Raw genomic sequence first — 25393 nt, forward strand, 5'->3', positions numbered from 1 at the left:
CCTCCCCTCCCTTCCCCAAACCAGTCTTCCTTCCAAATTTCCAGTTTTTCAATCTCTATTCATCTTATCCACCACCTGTGTCCTTTCCTACATCCCTTATTTATCCAAATCTCCCTAGATGTTGTCCCTCCTCCCTGCTGTTGTTGGCGTTTCCCCCCCTCTCTCTTTCTACTCTTCATTTTGTTCTGTTAGTCTGATCCGTTCAAGATTCTAGCCCCACCTCCATTCTACGTGTTAACACGCTGCTTCAGCAATACGATGAAATATAATTTATAACAAAAACAAAACGGTCACGAAAAGTGTAACAATGCAAACCATAACATGCTGAGAGTAGGTCACCACTCGCAGTGCGGTTCAAACAAAAACACTTCATTTGGTTTCAAATTAAAACAGATGGGGTGTAGGGGGAAAGGGGCCTTTGCTGCACCACCGTGCTTGATGTTCATTCACGCCATTGGTGTCCACACTGCGGGTTGCAGCATTTGTAAAATGTGGTCATTGGCTCATCAGCCGAACGCGTCTGCAGCTGCATGAAGTATGCACGGGGGTGTTCGCATCGCGGGCATTTCTCTGCGTGGGGAGAGTGAGATGGGAGTGCAAGGTTAAGGTAAATTGGGTAAAGTTTCGAGGTGACAAGATGAAGTGAATATTTTCAAATTTCAAATCAAATTTTTCACATCCTATTCAGACATTCTAATTGGCATTTCAGATTTGTGGATCACATAAAACATCCATTAATGGTCATCTATTGATAAAGTATGCACGGTGTTGGAGAGAGGGTTAAATTGATAAAAATTAAATGTTATAAAAGTAAGAAAACAAAGAAAACAAAAGATGACAGGAGAGAGAAAAGAGAGTAAGGGAGTGGTGAGAGAAAGGAAATAATGTTGGGAAAAGTGGGTAGTCAGGGGGTAAGAAGGTAGGGTTGTATGTACAGAGCACACCGAAGCCTGGAGTTGGCTTCGTGATTAGGGTGGCGGCTTGGGATCCTAGGGTCCTGAGTTCAAGCCCCGTTGGCCGTTGAATTAAAATACACCAGGAGGTTGACTCAGCCTGTCATCCTTCCAAGGTCGGCAAAATGAGCGCAAGTGCTGGTAAGGGGGACACTGCATCAGCGGCATAGCCGCGTCCCAACTAATGATGCAACCAGCAGCCACAGGGAGAGAGAGAGAGAGAGAGAGAGAGAGAGAGAGAGAGAGAGAGAGAGGAGAGAGAGAGAGAGAGAGAGAGAGAGAGAGAGAGAGAGAGAGAGAGAGAGAGAGAGAGAGAGAGAGAGAGAGAGAGAGAGAGAGAGAGAGAGAGAGAGAGAGAGAGAGAGAGAGAGAGAGAGAGAGAGAGAGAGAGAGAGAGGAGAGAGAGAGAGCACACCTGGCAAAAGGTGGGGGAGTCAAAAGTAAACCCTACAGGTTGGCTTGGCAGGATTCAATTTTCATCAGTCAATGTTGATAAATGCCGATTTCAGGTCACATTCAGACCGACAAAAAAAAAAATAAAAACATTTCCATCATTAATAGAAAAGGGACTTCAAAATGATGGTATGAAAAACTGAATGGAGTTCCATTAACGTGTGAAAAATGTGATGAGGGAAGCAGGTACACGTCTCTGAACTACGTCGTTCGGTGTTTTCATGGGTAGTTAAATCGCAAGAACGGGATTCGTCTGCAGCCAGCAGTCACGCAGACAAGGTGAATCATCAATGTGCGCGCCGTCCCTCGGATGGACGTTGAAGTGGGCACTCCGTCTGCTGGCATTAGTTGGTGCACGATAAAGATCCCACGGATCTTCGTGAAGAGTAGTCGAGCTATCGAGGGCACCATGAACAAATTCCATATTCCTACCCTGACTTTCTGTGTTCGAGTAGTGACCCGTCCAGGATTGCAACCTCAGCTAAGAAACTGTTTCGACAGAACCGTCGCTCTGTGCGGAGCATGGGACACGAATGAGCAGTGCTGGTAGGAGCACATAATACCATAGAACCTGTAAGAAAAGAGCCAAGATTTATTTTTAACTTTTCTATTTTTTTGTATTTCCTATTTTGTTTTATTTTTGCCACTACCGAATCAACAGAATTATTTAAAGCAGGTTTGTAATTTAAGGATACGTACTTTTTAGATTTTAACATTTGATGCAAACAGTTTGTGTTTAAAAGTTTTTCAAAAAAACCTTAAACATTCTGAAAGAATGTATAGCCATTAAAGAAGTATCTGACCCTCCCTGGACCCCCCTCCCCAGAGTTTATAGTAATCCTAAAAATTTAAATCAATAAATATCTGGATAAATACCCTGGATAAAAAGGAAATATTGACTTTACCTGTCAAAGTTTAAAAAAAAACATATATATATATATATATATATATATATATATATATATATATCGAATTCTACCAAGCTTACTTGAAGGCATCTATACCATAAGAGGTGTGTGTGTGTGTGTGTGTGTGTGTGTGTGTGTGTGTGTGTGTGTGTGTGTGTGTGTGTGTGTGTGTGTGTGTGTGTGTGTGTGTGTGTGTGTGTGTGTGTGTGTGTGTGTGTGTGTGTGTGTGTGTAGCCATTTTTTCTCAGAGATTGCCAAACAGATCTTTGTCAACCTTTCAGAGGTTCATCAGTAAGAGTGGGGGAGTGTTTACAGATTATTTGTTCCCCACTCTATGGTGTCTAAGCCTTTGTACGTAAGTGAAAGGCAATAATAATAAATATATATATTGTGACGTCCACGGGACTTGAACAGTCCCGCCAACGTAGAATGAGCCGAAACGATGGAGGCGGTTTATCCTTTTCAACCCAAAGATGGCGGTTCGAATCGCTCTACCGCAAACGGGACGAGGAAGGTGGCACGAGTCGCTTTTCACTGAGTTAATAACGTTTATTTCTCTAACCAGAAATAACAAGACTCGGCAAGAGGAGGGATCCGGGGTGATTCGACGGGATGGTGGTGTGGGTTCGGGCGTGGGGAAAACACAAACAATTCCAATGGATATACAAATCTCAAACCCTCTAAGGTGCTAGGTACACACACACACACACACACACACACACACACACACACACACACACACACACACACACACACACACACACACACACACACACACACACACACACACACACACACACACACACACACACACACACAAAACGTAGCTGGTCCTGGTGGTCAGGCTGGCCCATGGTGTTGACGCAACAGTCCCTGGATTGGCGTTGGACGAGCTGGCGTTGCGCTCGTCAGGGGCAGGAGACACCGTGGAGCTGTCGACCTCCTGGTGTCGGCCCAAGACCGCTCACAGCCGCCAGGGAGCCAGTTCTGGCGCCAAGTTGCGAGCAGGAGAGGGAGGCAGGTCCACCCGCCGTTCGACCCCGTACTCCGAGCCAGCAGAACCCCAGAGCCAACCGAGGTGAGGCACGAGGCACAGCAAGGCCATGAGACACGATGAATCCAGGATCGAATCAGCGCAACAAAACAGCACGCTCCCAGCACAACAGCCTCCACCAAAACGGTTTTTCTTTACCGATCTTCTTCCTCCCCCCCTTTTTCCCGAACAGAACCTTTTTATCCTCGAGTCCTCGTCACTTCCAATCGAGCCGTTTTATTGGCCCTCCGCCGTCGCCTTCCGCCAATCGTGATCACGGGGCGGAGCCATCCGCAGCACTGTCCTGTGACGTCACGGCAAGCCACCAGGGAATACTAAAAGGGGTTTATGCAGACACACTTACCCTAACCCGTTTCCCTAACTAATTACGCGACAATTACCATTTCCCCCTTGAAGAAATGGACATTTACTAGACAACTTATCACCACTGAATTGCTACTTATTACATCGAGATCCTGGTAAAACTCGAACAGCATGGCATACCTAATTAAACATCCTAATTACCCTTTGGATGCATACCCCCCCTCAGACGTAACAATATATATATATATATATATATATATATATATATATATATATACTTAGTTGAGGCTAGTGTATGAGCTAACACAGGACATATGATGTTTTCTATCAATCATCCTTTGTGTCGTACCTCGATGACATCAACACATTGAAGAAGTGGTGTGGTGACTTTTATCTCACTGTGAATGTGTGCAAAACTAAAAAGATGATTTTGGATTTTAGGGAAAGGTCACAATCGTGAGCCCGCAATCATAAATGGTGAAAAGGTGGAAATTGTTCACAAATTCAAATATCATGGCGTGGGTACTATTTATTGATAACAAGCTGAAATTAGATGAAAATAGCGATGCTGTGTCCAAGAAATCGATGCAAAGATTGTATCTTCTCAGGAAGTTGAATTAATTTGGTGTTAGCTCATACATGATGCAGATGTTAATTACCAATTCCTTGATAATCAGTGTTTTGTCATTTTAATTTGGTTTCTTGGTGTAGTTCTGTAAATGTGCAGAAAATTCCACGACCGAGAAAGGTCATGACGCTGGCGTTTAAAGTTCGTGGGCCTTCAACAAGCATGGAATCTATATTTGCGCGCATTGAAAAGGAAGACGATGCATGTGTGTACCGATGAAAGTCACGTCTTGAACGGACTTTTTGTTTGACAAAACCGCCATCAAGGAGAGGCTTTCACGCGAGGTGGATGAAGAAGAACATTTTCAAATGGCATTTTATTTCTACCACATGTGCAATTCAAGTGTTGAATTCAAATTATTCACGATTTTGTTGTCTAGTCCAGCTTCCATATTTTTGACCCTGTTGTCTTATTCGTTTTGATATTTTACAGGTTTTTTTTTTTCATGACGTTTGAACTTACGGTGGTCAACAAAGAGAAATTTCCCTGTATACAGGACAATAAAGATTATTACTACAACATACACCACAAGTTCCTTTTATAAATCTTGAGTGAACGTTAACTTTCTACAAGTCAACTGTAAAACCTGACATTATTTCTTTCCACCAATAATAATAGATTCATAACAAGAGTGAGAATTGCTTTGCAGTACATTTCCCCTACCGATATGATATTTTCCAAGTCTAAAAGGGCATAACTTTGTGAAAAATTGATGAAACGCCCTGAAACTCGAACCTGTAACTAACTTACCATAATAAAGCCATTCACCAAGCTTAGAGTTCAACATGTTGAAGGGTATGGGGGGGGGGGGAGTCTGAAAAACAACAGGTGAGATGGACGGACATATGGACAGACATACAGATGGAGAGCAAACCTATCGTCCCCTCCGGTGAAATCGTTCGGGAACCAAGAAGCACGACACACAAAGTCATTATATGCTGCAAAAATAGGGGATACCCAGGGGGCGCTCGCGAGCCGCTTTGCACAGAATGGATGTTGTCGTGAAAAATTGAAAAGCATCGCAAACAAAAACAATTCGTCCACACATCAGTGGGGTGAACATCGCGTGTTGATGTCCGTATTGACGAAGCCTCAACCAACCTTGTGTCGAGTCCACATTTTCCCAGGCTGCTGCACCTCCCAGCACATCGTCAACCTCCTTCAGTTTTGGATACTTCCTGAACACCAACTTGAAAATAAAGGTACACGTTTTTCCGGACTTGTAGCACGATCCAGAAAAATTGATTTAAATTATTACAACCATATCTAAACAGTAGAAATGACAACGTTTTGTTCAAGTGAATACAAAATAAAAAGTCCAACCTGCAAGTGGCTAAGATTCCATCGAAGAAATAATACAGAACTTTCAAAATGAGGATTAATGCTACGTGTCCATTTTCAGTGACTCGGTTCTACTAGCGTGGGCACTGTTAAACTTCTGCTTCTAGCGTGTAACCTGCAAGTCAAATAGTTTTTTGAACACAATTTTCAGCATTTAAATGAAGGAGTGGCAATTTCAGGGTGGTTAACCATAATTGTGTCCCTGAATGTAAATCGGACTCACGGAAAAAGAGGAAATACGAATAAATATTGTGAAGGTTGTGGGCCCGAAAGAGGTCAAGACCTCTCAAGCAGGTCAAGGCCCGAAAGACCTCTCAAGCAGGTCAAGGCGCACACACACACACACACACACACACACACACACACACACACACACACACACACACACACACACACACACACACACACACACACACACACACACACGTCAGTTCTGTGTTGGTATTCTGTTTAGCAATTAAGTTAGATTGTATACATGGGATAAACATGCATTGTGTGTGTGGGTTAGTGTAACGTTCTGTTTCTTTCCACCCTCTATCTTTTATATCCTTGACATCTCACAACACAGGCACTCTCAATCCCTTTCGCAACATTTACAACACACGCACTCTCATGCTCTTTCACATCCATTACATGCCTCCTAACCACGGGTGGCTATAGCGGAGCAGCGAAAGTGGTTCACAAACAAATAAAGGCAAGCTCCGAAGCTTCTCAAAATTCCTGAAGCTTCCCTCCCCTTGCTCCCCCCAGGCGTGACACCAATGCTGCGCGGCTACACCAATCAGGTGTGACCAGCAAGAGCAATGTGACTCGAGAACAGCCAGGACTAGGCGGGAGGGAGAATGGAATATAAAGGAGATGCGCAAGTGATTCAAGGTCAGTCAGTCAATGTTGAGAATGACGACATCGTATTCCCAATTTCAGATATCCATTCAATGAAGCACCAAGCCTGAAATGTTCACACGAGGTCATCTTGTAAGGTTTGAAGTTCACTCACTGGCAGCGATGGTCGAGAGTTTGGGGATACATTATATTATGAGCAAATACCACCCATCGCTTCGCTGACGGGAATACTGAGGGGGGAGGGGAAAAGAGGAGGGAAGGGGAGAGGGAGGGGGAGAGAGGCGGGAGAGGGAGTGAGGAGAGAGAAGGGTTGGCAGTGAGAGGTGAGAGGAAGGGAAGGCCGGTGTACGGTGGAGCGTTAATTAATTATAATTTACACCGTCTCATCAAAATGCTTCCACGTAGAATAACAGTTAAGATGGAAGTAAAATAATGTCTGCATTTTGACCGGTAGAAAAATGCATTTTCTACCAGTCATACTACAAATAACGCCCAGAGATGAACACCGCACGGGCACGTCTGCCGACAAACACCACCTGGAGGCATCCGGAGTCAAGCTGTCCGGAGTCAAACACCGCTCGGATGCATCTGGAGCCAAGCGGTCCAGAGAAAAACACTGCTTTGGACAGACAAACACTGCTTTTCAATTTAGAAACACATTAATATGGCAAACGGTTTGGAAATTGGGTGTCATTTCAAAACAACGTGCCCAGGGAGGTGGGGCGCGGACCGCTCCCCCAGGATTACGGAGCACGATTATGGAGATATGGCAGATGCTATGGATAAGCAGTCCCTCTGGGGGGGGCAGAGTGTGTGGTCAAGCAGTAAATGCATTAAAACATATAGCTCATTGAAGCAGGTTAATTTTGGCACATTCCTAAAAAAAATTTGTTCACTCAATATAATTCTCCAAACAGTGGAAAAAGATTAGTCTAATGCTTTGGAAATTTCACATTTCCTTATGTATGGGGAAGGAGGGAACATAGCCTTTCTTGATTAAAGTTAATAGGAATATATAGGCTTAGTTATAGGACTCATTATTTCTTTAAATTATCAGATTTCACTGCGATTGACACTTCCTTAGTCTGCACGATATCCAATCCTCAAAACCTAAATAATATTTTGATGATATATTTTAATTAGTCCGTAAGAGTAGATTGTGGAAAATTGCATCATATATTGCATGAAATCGCTCCAACCTCTTAATTTGAAAACCGTAGCATTTGCAAAAGTGATGTATCGAGTGACTCGTAGCCATGATGAAGAGGCATTCGATAATACGAGTGAGGAAAGCGGAGAAAAAAAAATTATCATCAAGAAATCATTGCGACCTGTTCCAAATCGAGGCATGGTTGGGCAGGCCAAAAAACATGGCGGCTTCAGACCCCAGAGAGGTTACCAAGATTACGCCTTAAGACCCCACGGAGAGTGGTGACCGAGGATGCGCCCGATAAAGGATGTAATTAAAGCCGTTATCATGAACTCAAACACCCAATTTTCAGTCATGTACTTCCTTGGAGTTTTCTTCGAATGTATGCAAAAAAATTTAGGCTGCTAGGTTTCATGGTCTTGGAGTTTATGGAGGGGATGGACGGACGACAGACGCACGCACACACACATTATTTCAAATTAATTGTACTTACTGAACATCTATCTGGTGTTATAACCATCCACTGCCCGGGCCTTGTCCACATCGTCGGGAGTTTTCATTGCCGACTGAAGATCTCAACTTTTTAGATCCTCGTGGAGGATCTCCAAGTCTTACTCACGTTGTTGTTCTTCATCTTCTTGTGCACTTTTTTGTTTCACAGCCTACAGTTTTCATCGAAACTTCCTGAAACTTGCCATATATATGTAAATATTCCCTGCGCAGACAGGAACCATCTCCGATTTTGAAAATTCCTCCGAGAAAAAAAAGTTATGACGTCAAAATATCTCCGCTAATGGAAATCGCCTAAAAAATTATCTCCGAAACTAGGCAAGCTTTTTGAATTCTGTTTGCGGGAATCGAACAGGGCATTAGCAAAGATTAATTACCGCACATATGATACATCACTATGACGTCATTCCTATTTTGGACATTTTTTGTTTCACAACCCAGAGTTTTCATCGGATCTTCACGAAACTTGCCATGTATATGCAGAAAGCCCACGCGCAGGCAGTAACCATCTCCGATTTTGGAAATTCTTCCGAGAAAAAAAAGTTGATGTCATAATATCGCCGCTAATGGAAATCGCCTATACCATTATCTCCGAAACTAGGCAGGCTGTTTGAATTTTGTTTGCGGCATCAAGCCGGGCATTAGCACAGATAATTTATCGCAAACCTGATATATCACAATGACGTCATATTCGTTTTTATGACGTCATCAGTAAGAGGACGAGGATCTTAGCTCATTTGAGCTTGTTGTGCAAGGTGAGAAAGTTGTCCAATTTATTTTATCGTGCAGAGACACGCCCCCTTTCTCACAGGTACCTTCCCAAACCTTTTGGCTTCGTTTCGTGGTGTTGCTTTGCAATTCCATTAGCGAATCCTCGTCTCTCGCACACAATTCACCTTCCAACACTGCCCCAATAAACATCGTTGTCAAGGAGTCGAGCGCATGCGTGCCGAGCATTCTGGGATGGACTGTCATTTTGAAAGTCCCGAATTTTAAGTTAGCTATCATGTGCATCCTGGTGGTGGTGGTCGTATGGCAGATTTGCTGCTGGGGTAGCTATCATTTCTTGAAGCGCGACTGTGTCGCTGATGCAGTGCCCCTCAACCAGTACACACACTGGAACTGGTACTCATTTCACCGACCTCGGAAGGATGACAGGCTGAGTCAACCCCCTGGTGTATTAATTCAGCGGCCGACGGGATTGAACTCAGGACCCAAGGATCCCAAGCCGCCACCCTAACCACTACACCAACACCAGGCTGTGTCCATCCTGTGCCTGCTCGTTACATCATTCTTTTTCCAGGGGGCACAGCTGTGCCACCGATGCAGTGCCCTTAATTATCAGAGCATTCGTACTCATTTTGATGACCTCGGAAGGATGACGGGCTGAGTCAACCCCACCTGGTGTTAATTCAACGGCCGACAGGGACTTAAAACTCAGGACCCTAAGATTTTAAGCAGGTTAATTTTAAGCGTTAATCAAACATCAGGCTAATTGTATTGTAATTATAAGACGAATGTATTGTTGGTGAAATAATTAATCACAGAAAAGACAAAGGAGACGTTTTAAAGAATCTTTCCTTTACAAAATATTACATCTTTGCTTTCATGACGTCACAGTTTATCGAGGGAAACCGAAATTTGCAGGAGAGTTCTCATTTCGCGCCATGATTCACGTTCACAACAATTCCACTCTCCTCGACTCGCACAACGAACGGCTATCGTTTTCCTGCACTTCATGACGGCCATGGCGGTGTAGTTAGTCGACATTAAAATATATTAAATGATTTTCATATTTTGTACAAAACCTCATTGTTCATGAGGCGCGTTGGTTCCGGACAAGCAACAACATCATGTTTCACCGCGGTGTGGGAAAGCCCGGGACAAGGAAGGGTTTTGTCATTATTATTGAACCGTATTCACGGGACCCGTTGTCAGGTCGAATCGAGGTCCAAACGGCAAACTGCGAGATTACCTCAACTTGACCAGGTATCGTGGACTCACCTTTCGCGTGATGTTGTGCACGTAAGGGCAAGAACTGCACGTGAAGCGATAGCAGCGGTTCCCTTCCTCCACCGTGAGCACGTTACTACACGTCGGGCAGAAGAGCAACATTTCGGTTGGTTTGGGGGAAAAAGGAAAGGTAAAGGGTGCGAGGCTGCTGCGAACCGGCGCTGTGCCCACGTTATCCCGTGTCGGGGCCTAATGTGAAAAACAACAACAACAACCGCATTAATCACGTGACGAAAAGTAAACGTGCGACTTCACTTCCGGGTTAATGGACGATCCGTATTCTGAGTGGCGGTGGTTCACTACACATTACTAGGTTATCGGTGTTTCACCACACATTACTAGGTTATCGGTGTTTCACCACACATTACTAGGTTATCGGTGTTTCACCACACATTACTAGGTTATCGGTGTTTCACCACACATTACTAGGTTATCGGTGTTTCACCACACATTACTAGGTTATCGGTGTTTCACTACACATTACTAGGTTATCGGTGTTTCACCACACATTATTAGGTTATCGGTGTTTCACCACACATTACTAGGTTATCGGTGTTTCACCACACATTACTAGGTTATCGGTGTTTCACCACACATTACTAGGTTATCGGTGTTTCACCACACATTACTAGGTTATCGGTGTTTCACCACACATTACTAGGTTATCGGTGTTTCACCACACATTACTTGGTTATCGGTGTTTCACCACACATTACTAGGTTATCGGTGTTTCACCACACATTACTAGGTTATCGGTGTTTCACCACACATTACTAGGTTATCGGTGTTTCACCACACATTACTAGGTTATCGGTGTTTCACCACACATTACTAGGTTATCGGTGTTTCACCACACATTACTAGGTTATCGGTGTTTCACCACACATTACTAGGTTATCGGTGTTTCACCACACATTACTAGGTGATCGGTGTTTCACCACACATTACTAGGTGATCGGTGTTTCACCACACATTACTAGGTGATCGGTGTTTCACCACACATTACTAGGTTATCGGTGTTTCACCACAAATTACTTGGTTATCGGTGTTTCACCACACATTACTTGGTTATCTGTGTTTCACCACACATTACTAGGTTATCGGTGTTTCACCACACATTACTAGGTTATCGGTGTTTCACCACACATTACTAGGTTATCGGTGTTTCACCACACATTACTAGGTTATCGGTGTTTCACCACACATTACTACGTTATCAGTGTTTCACCACACATTACTAGGTTATCAGTGTTTTCAATTTTATTTACCATAAAAATGTGTGTGTGTGGTTGGTGTGTGTGTGTGTGTGTGTGTGTGTGTGTGTGTGTGTGTGTGTGTGTGTGTGTGTTTGTGGAGTTGGTTTGTGTGTGTGTGTGTGTTTGTGGAGTTGGTTTGTGTGTGTGTGTGTGTGTGTGTGGAGTTGGTTTGTGTGTGTGTGTGTGTGTGGAGTTGGTTTGTGTGTGTGTGTGTGTGTGGAGTTGGTTTGTGTGTGTGTGTGTGTGTGTGTGGAGGGGGGGTTGGTTTGTGCTTGTGTGTGTGGTTGGTTTGTGTTTGTGTGTGTCAGTGTGTCTCTTCCATAATTCCAAAACCATAAAACCTAGCAGCCTGAAACTTTGCATGGATACAAAGAAAACTAAAGAAGTGCAAGAGTGAAAATTGGGTGTTTTGGTTAATTAAAACACCTCCTTTTGAAGATAATTAACAGCCTTATTTAATTATATACAATATCAGGTGCATCCTCAGCCACCTCACTCTTTGGGGTCTCAAGGCGTCTCCTGGGTAACTGCGCTGGGGTCTGAAACCGCCATGTTTTTTGTCTGTGAAATTTCCAAAGCATTAAATTTATCTTTTTCTACTGTTTGGAAAATTATGAACAAGGAATTGAGGAATGTGCCAAAATTAACCAGGTTCATTGAGCGATATGATTTAATGCATTCACTGCGAGACCTCGTGCCCTGTCCCCCAGGGGGACTGCCTATCCATACCGTCTTCCAGATCTGTGTCTATATCTTCGCAAGTGTGGCAAGGTCCTCTACAGGGAATCAAAGCAAATCTGGTGAAAAATGGACATTTTAAAACAAAGTTATGACGTTTGTGCAGACCGCAAACCGATGTACCATGTGACGTGTGCACAGACAAGCAGGCAACATGGTAGATTATCTGCAATGTTTATTTCACAGGTGATTAAGCTTTGACATATCTCCAGGGTTGTTCTACATTGAAGAGCATTTCTTTTGTGGATAAACTATAAAGTCATAATTTGACCGAATTCATTTAATTTATGTAACTGCTGCGGGTGCGGTGAAGATGGCTTTGAAGTTAAAGGGATGCTTTATAGAATGCAACAATGGCCTAGCCAGCTGTTGCTTGTCACAAATTTAATTGGAGTGCTTGCTTGAGTGCCTACGCCACTTGCTCAGCACCCTTCAGTCGATAGCGGTACCACGCCACGCCATTCTGAGTGAATCGTTCACTCACTGTGGACGCTTTTTCTGTGCCACGTCATTCAGAGCGAGTAGTTCATGCTTCGTCATCCTGAGGGAATGGTTCGTAATCCGTTATCCTGAGCGAGTGGTTCGTGCTCCGTCTTCTTGAGCAATGCGAGTGGTTTGTGCTACGTTATCCTGAGAAAAGCAAGTGGTTCATGCTCTGTCATCCTAAGCGAGTAATTCGTGCTCCGTTATCCTGAGCGAGTGGTTCGTGCTCCGTCTTCTGAAGCGAAGCAAGTGGTTCGTTCTCCATCATCCTGAGTGAAGTGAGTGGTTTGTGCTCCGTCATTCTGAGCGTGTCGTTCATGCTCTGTCATTCTGAGCGAGTCTTTCTTGCTCCGTCATTCTGAGCGAGTCGTTCATGCTCTGTCATTCTGAGCGAGTCGTTCATGCTCTGTCATTCTGAGCGAGTCGTTCATGCTCCGTCATTCTGAGCGAGTCGTTCATGCTCCGTCATTCTGAGCGAGTCGTACATGCTCCGTCATTCTGAGCGAGTCGTACATGCTCCGTCATTCTGAGCGAGTCGTACATGCTCCGTCATTCTGAGCGAGTCGTACATGCTCCGTCATTCTGAGCGAGTCGTACATGCTCCGTCATTCTGAGCGAGTCGTACATGCTCCGTCATTCTGAGCGAGTCGTACATGCTCCGTCATTCTGAGCGAGTCGTACATGCTCCGTCATTCTGAGCGAGTCGTACATGCTCCGTCATTCTGAGCGAGTCGTACATGCTCCGTCATTCTGAGCGAGTCGTACATGCTCCGTCATTCTGAGCGAGTCGTACATGCTCCGTCATTCTGAGCGAGTCGTACATGCTCCATCATTCTGAGCGAGTCGTACATGCTCCGTCATTCTGAGCGAGTCGTACATGCTCCGTCATTCTGAGCGAGTCGTTCATGCTCCGTCATTCTGAGCAAGTCGTTCATGCTCCGTCATTCTGAGCAAGGTTTTCGTGCTCCGTCATTCTCAGCGAGTTGTTGTGAAAGAACACCCGATTTCCGAGCCGTTTGCTGTATTAATGTTTTCTAAATTGCCGAGCCAAATTTTTTTTCCAACCATCACACGCAGCTTTTGATAAAGATTAATGTTTGTGAACATATCCCTGAAACGTCTCTCGAAATGCAAAGTTGTTTTTCGGTGAAAGCTACTCAAGGTTTTTGGGTTGTATACAGTACGTACTGTAGTCGGTAATTACAATGATTTGAACCTGTCGATTCCTGAAAAATTGCTGATAGAGTGTGTGTGTGTGTGTGTGTGTGTGTGTGTGTGTGTGTGTGTGTGTGTGTGTGTGTGTGTGTGTGTGTGTGTGTGTGTGTGTGTGTGTGTGTGTGTGTGTGTGTGTGTGTGTGTGTGTGTGTGTGTGTTCTTTGTTCATAAATCGTGACATATTCTCCTTGCTTACTTCCCTACCCCCACCCCTCTCTCTCTCTTTGTCCCATCCTTGTGCTACCCCCTCCCAACACAGTGCAGCATCATCCTCCCATTTTCCTCTCACTTCCTTCCCCTCTTTTCTCTCTCTCTCTCTCTCTCTCTCTCTCTCTCTCTCTCTCGGTCTCTCTCTCTCTCTCTCTCTCTCTCTCTCTCTCTCTCTCTCTCTCTCTCTCTCTCTCTCTCTCTCTCTCCCCCCCCTCCTTTTTTTCTCTCTGTGTGTCTTTCTTCTTTCTCTCACACTCCTTTGTGCACTATCATAAATCTTTGTCTGCATAATTACCAGTTTCACAATTCTGTGTACATCATCAAAATTAACTTTCAAATTTATTTACTTACAACTTTCCACCTTTTATTCTGTTTGGCCCAGTTTTTCAAAGTGTTCATCATTCTCGATGGTATTATGCCCGGTTGGAGGAGCTGCAGTGTCATTCCATCACAAAATTGGTGGTTGTGGTTGTGGTTGTGGTCGTGGTCGTGGTGATTTTCTGCTGCTGTTCCTCATACTCGTCCTCTATCTCTGTGACACTCCTGTCCTATAAAATCCCATCCCATCCAATCACCAGTCCCTGATGGGTATATCTGCTAATTAAATATTTTAATCATTTGATAGTATCCTTAAAAAGGGTCACCAATCATTGAAAGATTAATATTATAACTGCAGGTTCATCAATACACGCCTCATTTTACAAACGCATTCATTACTCATGATTGACTAAGACATGAGTTGGAATAACTGTGGACATTGCTGAGGTTATAATAGTTGTAATTGTGCTGCTTTAATTCCAGATAAGAAAAAGGATCTGTTCATTTTGATCTTCAGCAAAATGATGTCTCCATCAGTGGGTGATCAAGAACCGATTGATAATATGAATAATGAGCCGGTGGGTGGCAGAAATGCAGAGCAAAAGAAAGAAGAGAGAAGCTTTGGTGATTATGATCAGGAGGATGATGACAACGACAATGAAGGAAAATCAGAAGTTGAAGATTATGAAAGTGAAGAAAAAGATGAAGTTGAAGACCTTTCTCATGCAGAATTCATGGATATTTTTCGAGAGGGAGTTGCCAGGCTGGTGCAGCATCCACTGCTCTGTGATTTACCTGTGGAGGTACAATGCAACATCACTGTGGTTTAGAAATGCATATTCCGTGATTTTTCTTGAATCATCTCAATATTGAGTTTTGCTTTACCCAATCCATTCATTTGAAATTGTTATTTCTCACCTCTAACTCCATTGACTCAAGGACACATATGGCAAGAAATGTTTTTCTTTTTCTGTTTATATTTTTCTTATGCAAGTTAAATTTTTCTTCAAAGCACCTTTAATAATCTTTAACTTAACCGATTATTCATCTTTGTTTAATTTCCCCCAATACTGTGTTTGGTCATAATCTTAATGATCAACCTTTGTGAGTCCTTTACCTCATTGAGCAAAATTCATTTTTTTATTTCACTTTCTTTTCATATCATTTATAGTTGTGAAACTCCATTTCATACGAATATTTATGTGGGTCAAGATGATGCTGGAAGTTTGCATGAGATATTCCATGAGCCAGACCTCCTGACAAATCAGACTCGTGCTGTTATAGCTCGGACGTCTGCTCTGAGTGTGGAAAGTTGGTGGTTTGAACCCCAGCCGAGTCATATACCAAAGACTTAAAAATGGTGTGTGCTGCTTGCTTGCTTGATGCTCAACATTTAAAAAGGAAAGAGCATGGACGATCAGCCATAGGTTGTCAAACAATCAAAGTGCAGGCTTTGATGGGCCTATTGGCCTGTTTTGGTATTTAAGCTCCTTGTAAGAGAAATGTTATTATTGTTGAAAGATAATCCATGAGATTCCACTTTGAATTTTCTGAAAGCTCAGAAGCTGTACTTTATGGAAATGTCTTGTGGGCTTGTCAAAGAAGTAGCTTATTTCAGTTTCTGCTGTCATTGCCTTCACAGAGAGACTAATCCATTGATTAGCTACTCTATGAGTGAAGGACCTCAGCTTATTACCATCCAAACGCTACTCTTCTTTACTCTGAGGCTATGGTCTCTCGTCTTGTCACTTTCCATTCTGCTGAAAACTCTTCTGCATTTATTTTGTCTGTACCCTTAATTATCTTAAACATCTTTATCAGATCCCATCATGAAGCCGCATCTTTATGCCTCGCATTTGGAGGATAAAGCACAGACCAATCTCTTAGATTGGCATCCCTTTGAGAGGGAGACTTCTCCATTATTGTGCTCCACTGTTTGCGGAGAGAAAAGCGCTATGAGAGGATGTTCCCACTACTGTAGGATGCAGACAGCAGCCTTTGTGTTCTCAGAAATAATGTCCCCCCAAGTTAAACAACCAAGTTAGTATTGTTATGTTTGTGCGGTAGATGAAGGGATTTCAGAGGAGAGATAGGATTGTGTATAATTGTTTGGTCCGTGGACGTGTAGGAGACATCTCAATGTAATTAAGTAGGGAGACTGAGCTTAAATGTTACTTGTCACCACACGGGGGAGTGGTGCCATGTTAATGAGGTATGGATCAAGGATAACTTCCCCAGTATGGAATTGCCCCCCTGTTACTTTTTTCTCTGTCTTTATAACCAAAACCACGATAACAAACAAGTAAAATGTGCCGAGGGAGCAGAGGCCCCACCTTCTCAGGTTTCGTGGGAGCAGGCCACACCCCGGAGGCGGAGGTGGGTGTGACGTGAGATGCATGAAGTGGAAGAGGGCGTAAGAGGTAGCAGATTAGATTGGACGGAAAGGAGGAAAGTAGTGAAGGAAGGTTGCAGAGTGATAACGAAGGGACACACACCGTCGAGAGAGGATGTTGGTCAGAGGACACGGAGGATCTCGTTTTTGCACTCAGCACAACGAAGGCTGCACGGTTCTTGTGTTCGTGCTGTGTGAATTTGGCTCGCGTGCTGAGCAGGACGTTGGCCGTTGATGGTTCGGTTGAGCCATGAAGTGTGTACGGTTCTGAGGAGGGAAGGAGAGCGTGCCTCGTGGCATCCTCATGGGGCCTCAGAAATCGTCTCATCGTGTGTGCCATCACTGTGACCTGACCGGTTGCAAGAGAGGAACGGTCGGCATATTCACTTGTGAAATGAAGCTGCACGGTGGTCTCTGAGCCTTGGTGTTAACTACCGCTCATGAATTGCCTGACGTACATTCTTCTCGTGGCAAGAAGGCGGCTTGGCGCCATTTTGTGGGGCGCTTCTACGAAGTGCCTTGATTTCACGTTCCATAAAGACCATCTGGACCAAGCTAAGTGCCGGGTCAAAGGAGGGATTTTTCTTTGGTTCATTTTCTCCTTGTCTGTATTTCAGTCTGTGTGGAGGTGCCTCAATTAGATTTAGTCTACCTCACGTTTTCCTTTCATTATTATAATTTGAATTATCGTCATTGTACATATTTGATTATTGTTATTAAATTATTATTTAGTTAATTTAATTTGCTTGTGTCCGTGTATTTGTGCCCTTCCGGTGCAGCGCTTAACTGTTCTCCCGCGCGCGCGTGTATAAATCTCCGTGAATCTCGGCTGTAGGCTTCCAAGGGAGAAGTTTGGCCATCCGTCTAGGTAGGGGTTAAATCCCCTGGACACGACAGTATGAATTCAAGACCTGTGTTGTCTGCTGTGTCTGTTTGCATATGGGTGCTCTATTTATTTGTGTGTGACAGCTCTTCTATGAGCCTTAGAAAAAATTAAGAAAAACACACGGGGTAAGGACTGTCTCCCTGGACATATCTCCAGCACTTAACACAGTCTGGCATCCTGTCCTGCTTAGGCCTAAGTCAAATTTAGCACGGCGGCCGTAGGGTCTACAAAATCTACGGCCACTAGCAATTATAGGGCGGCCGCAGTATTTCCACGGTCACACAATGTCGCAGTCACATATGTTTTTATTTTTCGGGGAGCCGCACGGGGTATGTAGAAATTGTGGAGACCGAAAACGTGGGGGTGCCGTACGGTCTTTGATTTGATGTCGCACGGTGACCTAAGGGCATCCCTGCGGCGGCCATAGAATTTTCAAGGTAGCCTCAAGGTGCCCGCAAGGCGATCACAGGGGGGCCCGAAGGCGAACGTGCAGCCAGACGGACGGTAACAAGTGGGTATATATACCAGTTCTTTTTTTACAGCTTGTCGAATTGCTACGGTCAACATAGAAATGAAAAAAGTTATAACTCCATGCTATAATTCCACGACGACCCCTACGGCCTGTAAAAGATAGCCATACGGCGTAGAGCCACCCTGAGGTCACCTCAGAAACTCTGCAGCCGCCGCACGTTTCTGTCAATTCAGGTGGGAGGTACGGCCGCCGTATCCTAGCCGTACAGCAAATATGACTTAGACTTTACCAAGCTCACTGCCTGTGACATACAAGGCCACCTTCATTCCTGACTTTTACTTCCCCCACTCGTGCAGTCAACACATTGCTTTTGATGGAGCCCTCATCTCCATATTTTCTACTCTCACTAACACTACCGAACCAAATTCCCTCCCTGTTCATCATCCCTTCCCTTGATGTATCCACCTCTGCCCACCTGGAAGGTCATCGCTTTTTTACCCACTGTCACCTTACTCTTCCATGGTCCGAGATTTTGTATGTAATGCATAAATATATTTTAAAAAAATTTCAGATATGTAAGAATCAATTGCTATGGCAACTCAATTTAAACCACACGTTACTTTGATAAGTCCACTGTAGACATTTTCAGAAATTACAGGTTCTGAGCTCCCAGGAAATAAATAAATGGAATTTGCCCACCCAAGTGGAACTGACAGCCCCCTCTGGCATGTGGTGTAGGACTTGCAAGTGAATGATCTGTGCTCAGGCAGCTGGATCGCATCATCTGCATTATGTGCAAGCAAAACTTTTACAGAATTTGAATCGACAAATGTTGTTGTTTCAGGTAACCTTGGAGGAGATCAATTCACAGATTGCTCTGGAATGCGGACAGGCAATGACAGTGCGTGTGCGCAGATTAGACGGCGAAGTGTTGCGTAAGACATTCCAACGAGTTGTTTTCCCAGTGCCATTTGTGTAATCTTCAAAGCATGTTGTGATCATGTGATGTCATTATGAGGGGACGGCTGCCTGTAATGGCTACTTGATACAGAAGCATGGGAAAGCTGCGTTTTTGTCATTCACTTGTTCCCAGTAATGTCTTGGCCCGTCTACTTATTATGTACGTGCACACTGAATTACTAACTTAAGGTGCATGTTAAAATAGGTTTTCATCCGTTTTGTGTTCAGAAAGAGTGGAGATTATTTTAAACATGCTGGTAGGTTGGGCATACAACCATACTTTTTTTGAAAAGTGTTTTTTATGGCCAAATTTCACGCTGATCACGAATCCGTTGAACTTTTTGACACAAGATGATGTCTTAGGTTGGTAAAATGCAAAAATTCAAAATGGCTGCCAAATTTACCCACTTTTCAGGCAAAATTTGATAATTATGGCTTACTAGGGCATGTATTATTACATACCCTAATATTATTACATCCATGGTTGACATGGATGATGAAACTTGATGAAACTTGTGTGACAAGGGCGAATTGATTCGATTTTGGTGAAGATCAGTATGCAATATATATATATATATATATATATATATATATATATATATATATATATATATATATATTTTAATCTTTTTAAAATGGTTCTTCACCATTGAGAGATGGGGCCAAAATTATGTGTCAAAAAATTGATCCTGGACATGATTGCAATATTTCTAGCAATTATTGTTATTTGCCGTTCCATCGGCATCAATGCCTGTGTATGAAATGAATAGCGCATGCTCAAACAGGGGGAGGTTTATTCCTCAAGTGATAGGAATAACGAACATTCAACAAGGCAATATAATGGAGGATGTCATGGAATCGTAGACTCTGTGAAGGTTGGTACTGATCTGTGTCGGCGGACAAGACAATCTAATCTTATCAACGAAAGAGTATGTTTACGGCCGTGGCAAGCGAGTCGCGACTGACCTTTCAAGTGTTAGCCGTTCATCAGAAGCTTCTTTTGCTCCAATGAAGGGCAAGCACTTGAAACGTCAGCCGCACCTCGTTTCCTCAACTGTGGCAAACGTACTGTTATTGGCCTTTTAGTTGATAGAAAAATCAATTCAATATAATGGAAGAGTCTCAAATTTGATAACATTCTACCTATTAATATATATATATATATATATATATATATATATATATATATATATATATATATATATATATATATATATATATATATATATATATATATATATATATATATATATATATATATATATATATATATATACTGTATATTGTTTTAAAACCACACTGAATATCCTTTTGCATTAAAACAATTCTAATACCTGTTGAAGGTTATGTTACACTTGTCACATTATGATGTAGTTAATGAGGTGAACAGTTTAATTCAGACGAGCATATAAACGTGTTAACATTTTGACAGTTTGCAGAACCTCCAATGCGCCATTTCATGTTGGAACATCCGATGTATTTTCACTGCTTCGGCTGACTGGGCATGCCGAGTGTTTTCCCTTTGACTCTTAAGATGTGCAGGCCACCAGAGGGCGAACCCTGTAGCAAATGGAGCCATGTGTGACCAAAGTGCCACCCAGGCTGGCTCAGCAAATGCTTTGCTCAAGCTGCACGGAATTTTCCCACGGTTTATGCTTCCTCTTTCTCAATCTTGCTTGCTGATGAGTTAATCATCAAATCCTCTCTGTTTTCTGCTTTAACATGTATGTAGTGTATATGAGCGTTGAACACTGCCTTTTGTTGTTTTTTTTTATACGGCTCTCCATTATTCTGCCCTCCTCACTCAAAGGCACAGTTTTTGTCGGCCTAGTTTGTTAATATTACTGTGACTTGTTCTGCTTGTGTACTGAAAATTAATTTCACTCTTGTGTGTGATGTTTGACAAATGTCGGTGTTAAAGTGGACACGTGCGCATGTGGTTGCAGCGATTGTGGTGGTTCAGGATGCGACGGTCTTGGATTTGAAAAAGGCAATCCGGCGCCATGTGCAGCTGAAGTTAGAAAGGGAGGGGGGTCAACGGCATATCAGCTGGTAAGTGGTCTCATTGCCATATGCAGGTCATTCGTTTGCCAATACATCACCCACTGATCTCGACTTTATAATCGTTATTTCCGTTTATGAATCGATGATTTGTGGGTTATTCTCCTTTTCACTACGCATGCTTGTTTGTCTTATGCACTTTGGAGTCACTTGCACATGACACGTGTAAAAATGGCTCGAACTCCCCCCCCCCCCCCCCGTTCAACCCCCCTTGACCTAACTATTATGTCCTGTATGTTTTCCTTCTTTCCCTTCTAATTCCCATCTTCTGTCAAACTATTCTTCATTTCATTCTCTCCCACCTCCCTCACCCCTCCCCTTTACTCCTTTGCTTCTCAACAACTGTACTTGTTCAGACACATTGAAAGCTGCAGCTTTGCTCCTGTTTTGGTTCGTTATGGCTCGCATTCTTCTTCGGGGGTTTTGGAGTGCCAGGAATTCTGCACTTCCTGTGCTTCTGGCTCAACAAGCAGACTAACATTGTTCGTCGGTCCCATCCCGAAAGCATTATTAAAATTACAGCACTGCCCAATAGTTACTTGTGGAGTAAGACGAGGCAATTTTACGGTGCCTCCCGAAATATGGTGAAGCCTGTAAGGCAACAATATTTGTGCTGGCCACCAACAACATTCTGCCAGAAATTTCTTCAGAGCGAATCGGCCATACACTCAGCCTCCTTACTGAACTACAACTTAGCCATCTTCTGTTGGCTGTTTTTTTCCACAAGTGCTGAGACTGGCCGCCAGGTGGCATAACATCACTGGCAGCAAGAATGCAACGACGACAAAAATACTCCCATCGCGCTCCAGCTTGGCAATTTGCACGCGAAGTCGATGCTCTTTATTGACTCCAACTCTCTTCCTCTTGTGTACTGCATTGTTGCTGCAAGGAATTGTTGTTCTTTTTTTTCCGCAATCTGATCTTTACAGATCCTACTTGTATTCTTTCTTTTGTTTGTCTTCTCTCTCTTCACTCCAATGGTCCCAATTATTCCCAACTTGTGGGGTCGGTTTGGGGGAACAATTCTAGCCCACGTCTTCTTGAACCAGCTGCCCAGGCCAGACGTTCAACTGTGGCAGGAATTCATGATTTTTAAGGACACCGGTGATAACTTGCCACACCGTGGGATCTTTAACATCTACCAGTACCCCTAATGCTGGCAGGTAGTTTATTTGGCTTAACGGTCATTCGATGGATGACACACACACACACACACACACACACACACACACACACACACACACACACACACACACACACACACACACACACACACACACACACACACACACACACACACACACACACACACACGTCTCGCCCTGCAAGCGAAACACCAGGATGACAGTTTATAGCCGGGCCAGGATTCAAATCCAGGCTGGACGGTTAAAAGGCGAGCATGCGTACCTCTACGCTATCCTGCCAACCATATTTAATTCTCTCCTTTATCTAACTCTTTTATATTGGAGAAGACAGCGACAAAGCACCCAGTGTAAATCTTGCCCAGGAACTGCTTTGACAGTATCGACCCTCTGTCAAGAGTCAAGTACATTGATGATTATAATGATCTATTCCTTTTAAAGATTACATCTTTAAAAGCTACGTGAGGTTGAATAGATGGAAAGGAGATAAAACAAAACACTCTCAAATCATCTGGCTGCCGGTAACCAACAAAACCTTCCAGCTGAAATAATGAGGTTCTGCAGGGTCATTGGTTGGTTGTCTTGCAGGCTGTATGTGTGGCGTACGTTTCATCTGGTGTACGAAGGACAGAAACTCCTCGATGATGGCACTGCTCTCAAAGAGTAAGCTATTCCTTTCTCTTCCAGGATTCCACTGATAAAATGGAGCATATAGATCAGGATGTGTTGGTGAGGTCGTTGTTTTAATTACAATGAAGCACTATTCGTGTTTTGCAAGTTGAAGAATGACGTTCCATTCATGTGGTGATCGTAACAGTGCCTTGATTGGTTCTTCATCGTGCTATTGGTTTTTGGTTGTCGCTTTTGTTATTGTTTGACGTTGAACGTTTTCCTTGCAGGTATGGAATAGGAAACCGGGATGAAGTCACTTTCTTAAAGAAGTTAAGGCAGAGGTAGCGTTTGACATTTTCTTGTGGGTGAACAAACTTGCAGATCGTTTAATTACAAATGCCATGTCAAAATAAATTTCAACTAATGGCTGTCTCTATTAGTTTTTGTTGAACTTTATAACATTTCGCTCTGTAAAAGTTTGCACTGCGTCCTGTACATAATGGCAAGGATGAAAAATAAAAAGAGGTACCACCGATGCGCCTCGACCAACAGTGTGTGTCAACATCATTTTGCGATGGCCTTTTTTACATGGAAGCCAATAGATGTTTATTCTGTCGGTTTATTCATCTTATTTCGCTTGTTTATCTCCCTCCCGTTGATACACGATACACAATAAAGCACGACTCCCGAGACATGAGCCTTCGTGGGGTGGTAAAGCATGGGTTGTGTCTGGAGTGTGCTGTTGGCCTCTTTCCTTTCTGTTTGTGCATGCTCGCTAATGAGTCCTCAAATTTGCTGCGATGTTTAGAGGAACAAAGGCACTGCCATGTGACTCTGACACGTACTTTTAGTTGGGAGGACAAGGCAGTGTGTATTGGTGTTGAGTTTGGTTTGGGTTTATGGAGCAAATAAATTTGCAAATAAGTTTTAAAATTAAATTAAATAAGTTTATTAAAAATAACACCTGCTTTGTTTGAAAAAGTTCTCATTTAAATCGTATTTAATGGGGACGGGGGTTGAACTTGTCTGCTGAAAGTGTCAAATGTACCAAGTGGTTTTGGTTGTATTAAAAATGGTTTTATGTGTTTAAAATGGGAACTTTGGCTCATATAATTATAAAGACGAGCCGAAGTGGTGGTCTACGACTGGCAGCAAGAACAGAAAATCCCAGTAAAATACCATACATATTCTTTTTCGGCTCATATAACCATGTTCTGTGATAGTTGCATTATGTATGTAATTTCAAATTAAATTGTTTTGTTTGCACATATATCATTTATATACTGTATATATATATATGTTCATACTAATAAGTGACAGTGTGTGTCTCCTCCATAACTTCAAAACCATAAAACCTAGCAGTCTGAAACTTTGCATGCATAGTAAGAAAACTCCAAGGAAGTGCAAGAATGAAAATTGCATGTTTGGGTTAATTAAAACACCCTTTTTGAAGATAATTAACGGCATTGTTTAATTATAATATTTATCAGGTGCATCCTCGGTAACCTCTCTGGGGTCTGAAGCCACCATGTTTTTTGGACTTCTCAACCATGCTTTGACCTGAAACAGGCCGCAAAAATTTCTTTCTAATAAAGTTTTTTTTTCACTTTCCTCACCCATATTATCGAATGCCTGTTCATCAGAGTTACGAATCGCTGTATACATCACTTTTGTAAGTACTATTGTTTTCAAATTAGGAGCTTGGAGCAATTTCATGCATTATATGATACGATTTTCCACAATCTCCTCTCATGAACTAATTAATGTATATCATCAAAATATAATATCTATTTTGAGGATCGGATATTGTCTGGACGAAATAAGTGTCAAAATCCTCAGTGAAATCTGATAATTTAAAGAAATAATGAGTCTTAAAACTAAGCTTATATACCTATTTACTTTAAGCAAGCAAGGCTATGTCTCTCCTTCTCCATACATACATACATAAGAATATGTGAAATTTCTAAAGCATTAAACTTGTCTTTTTCTTCTGATTGTAGAATTATATTGAGTAAACAAAAGATTCAGGAATGTGCCAAAATTAACTAGTTTCATTGAACTATACAACTTGATATCCCACCCTGTCCCCTAGAGGGACTGCCTATCCATAGCGTCTGCCAAATCTGTGTGTATATTTTAAGAGGTTGCACGAGGAGCTCTGCAGGGAATCAAAGCAAATCTGGTGAAAAACGGACTTTTTAAAATAAAGTTATGAAGCTTACGCAGACCGCAAATTTGGGTGTTCCAAAAAAATGAAAGTTTGATTTTTGCTGCTCCCTGATTTTGCCTTTGTTCCAATACCCCATAAGAACTTATAGGTCAAAAATGAACAAAATTCCATGATATTTAGGGGTTCCTCAAGTTGGCACAATTATATCCATTATGGAGAGGGCATTTTGCATTGCAATGTCAAAAAGCTCATCCAGGTCTCCTTGGAAAAACTATTCTTTCATCCTATATGACTGCTGTGGTTTTTGAAAATATCAAACAAC

The 25393-nt window shown here is 42.8% G+C and overlaps 2 protein-coding genes across 3 annotated transcripts; one reads left to right on the forward strand and one right to left on the reverse strand.

Moving 5' to 3' along the window:
- Positions 1-254: 254 nt before the first annotated feature.
- On the reverse strand, positions 255-10397 carry POLR3K (RNA polymerase III subunit K). Its single transcript, XM_085886863.1, has 3 exons — positions 10148-10397; positions 5401-5488; positions 255-570 (listed from the first exon to the last, which is right to left on the reverse strand). The coding sequence occupies exons 1-3, from the start codon at positions 10256-10258 to the stop codon at positions 443-445; spliced, it is 327 nt and encodes a 108-aa protein (XP_085742989.1). The 5' UTR covers positions 10259-10397; the 3' UTR covers positions 255-442.
- A 1-nt stretch (position 10398) lies between these two features.
- SNRNP25 (small nuclear ribonucleoprotein U11/U12 subunit 25) lies at positions 10399-23452 on the forward strand. 2 transcript variants are annotated; one of them, XM_085886855.1, is made up of 6 exons: positions 10399-10469; positions 14914-15179; positions 18971-19061; positions 21033-21138; positions 22878-22952; positions 23189-23452. In XM_085886855.1, exons 2-6 carry the CDS (start codon positions 14940-14942, stop codon positions 23244-23246), a joined length of 570 nt encoding a protein of 189 aa, XP_085742981.1. In that variant the 5' UTR covers positions 10399-10469; positions 14914-14939; the 3' UTR covers positions 23247-23452. The 2 variants fall into 2 exon arrangements, with proteins under 2 accessions (XP_085742981.1, XP_085742971.1); XM_085886845.1 differs by lacking the exon at positions 10399-10469 and adding an exon at positions 14262-14646 and having other exon boundaries at positions 14860-15179.
- Positions 23453-25393: the final 1941 nt, after the last annotated feature.

This window comes from Eptatretus burgeri, chromosome 1 (assembly GCF_056783735.1).
Source record: "Eptatretus burgeri isolate ZD-2024b chromosome 1, Ebu_testis_v1, whole genome shotgun sequence".
Classification (NCBI taxonomy): Eukaryota; Metazoa; Chordata; class Myxini; order Myxiniformes; family Myxinidae; genus Eptatretus; species Eptatretus burgeri.

Excerpts from the sequence above, each read along its gene's own strand:
- POLR3K (XM_085886863.1), bottom strand. The coding sequence starts at position 10,258 with ATGTTGCTCTTCTGCCCGACGTGTAGTAACGTGCTCACGGTGGAGGAA. Across the intron at positions 5,489-10,147 it reads TGCACAACATCACGCGAAAG|TTGGTGTTCAGGAAGTATCC; the intron begins GTGAGTCCACGA and ends TTTATTTTCAAG. Across the intron at positions 571-5,400 it reads AAATGTGGACTCGACACAAG|AGAAATGCCCGCGATGCGAA; the intron begins GTTGGTTGAGGC and ends CTCCCCACGCAG.
- SNRNP25 (XM_085886845.1), top strand. Across the intron at positions 15,180-18,970 it reads TCTGTGATTTACCTGTGGAG|GTAACCTTGGAGGAGATCAA; the intron begins GTACAATGCAAC and ends TTGTTGTTTCAG. Across the intron at positions 21,139-22,877 it reads GGTCAACGGCATATCAGCTG|GCTGTATGTGTGGCGTACGT; the intron begins GTAAGTGGTCTC and ends GTTGTCTTGCAG.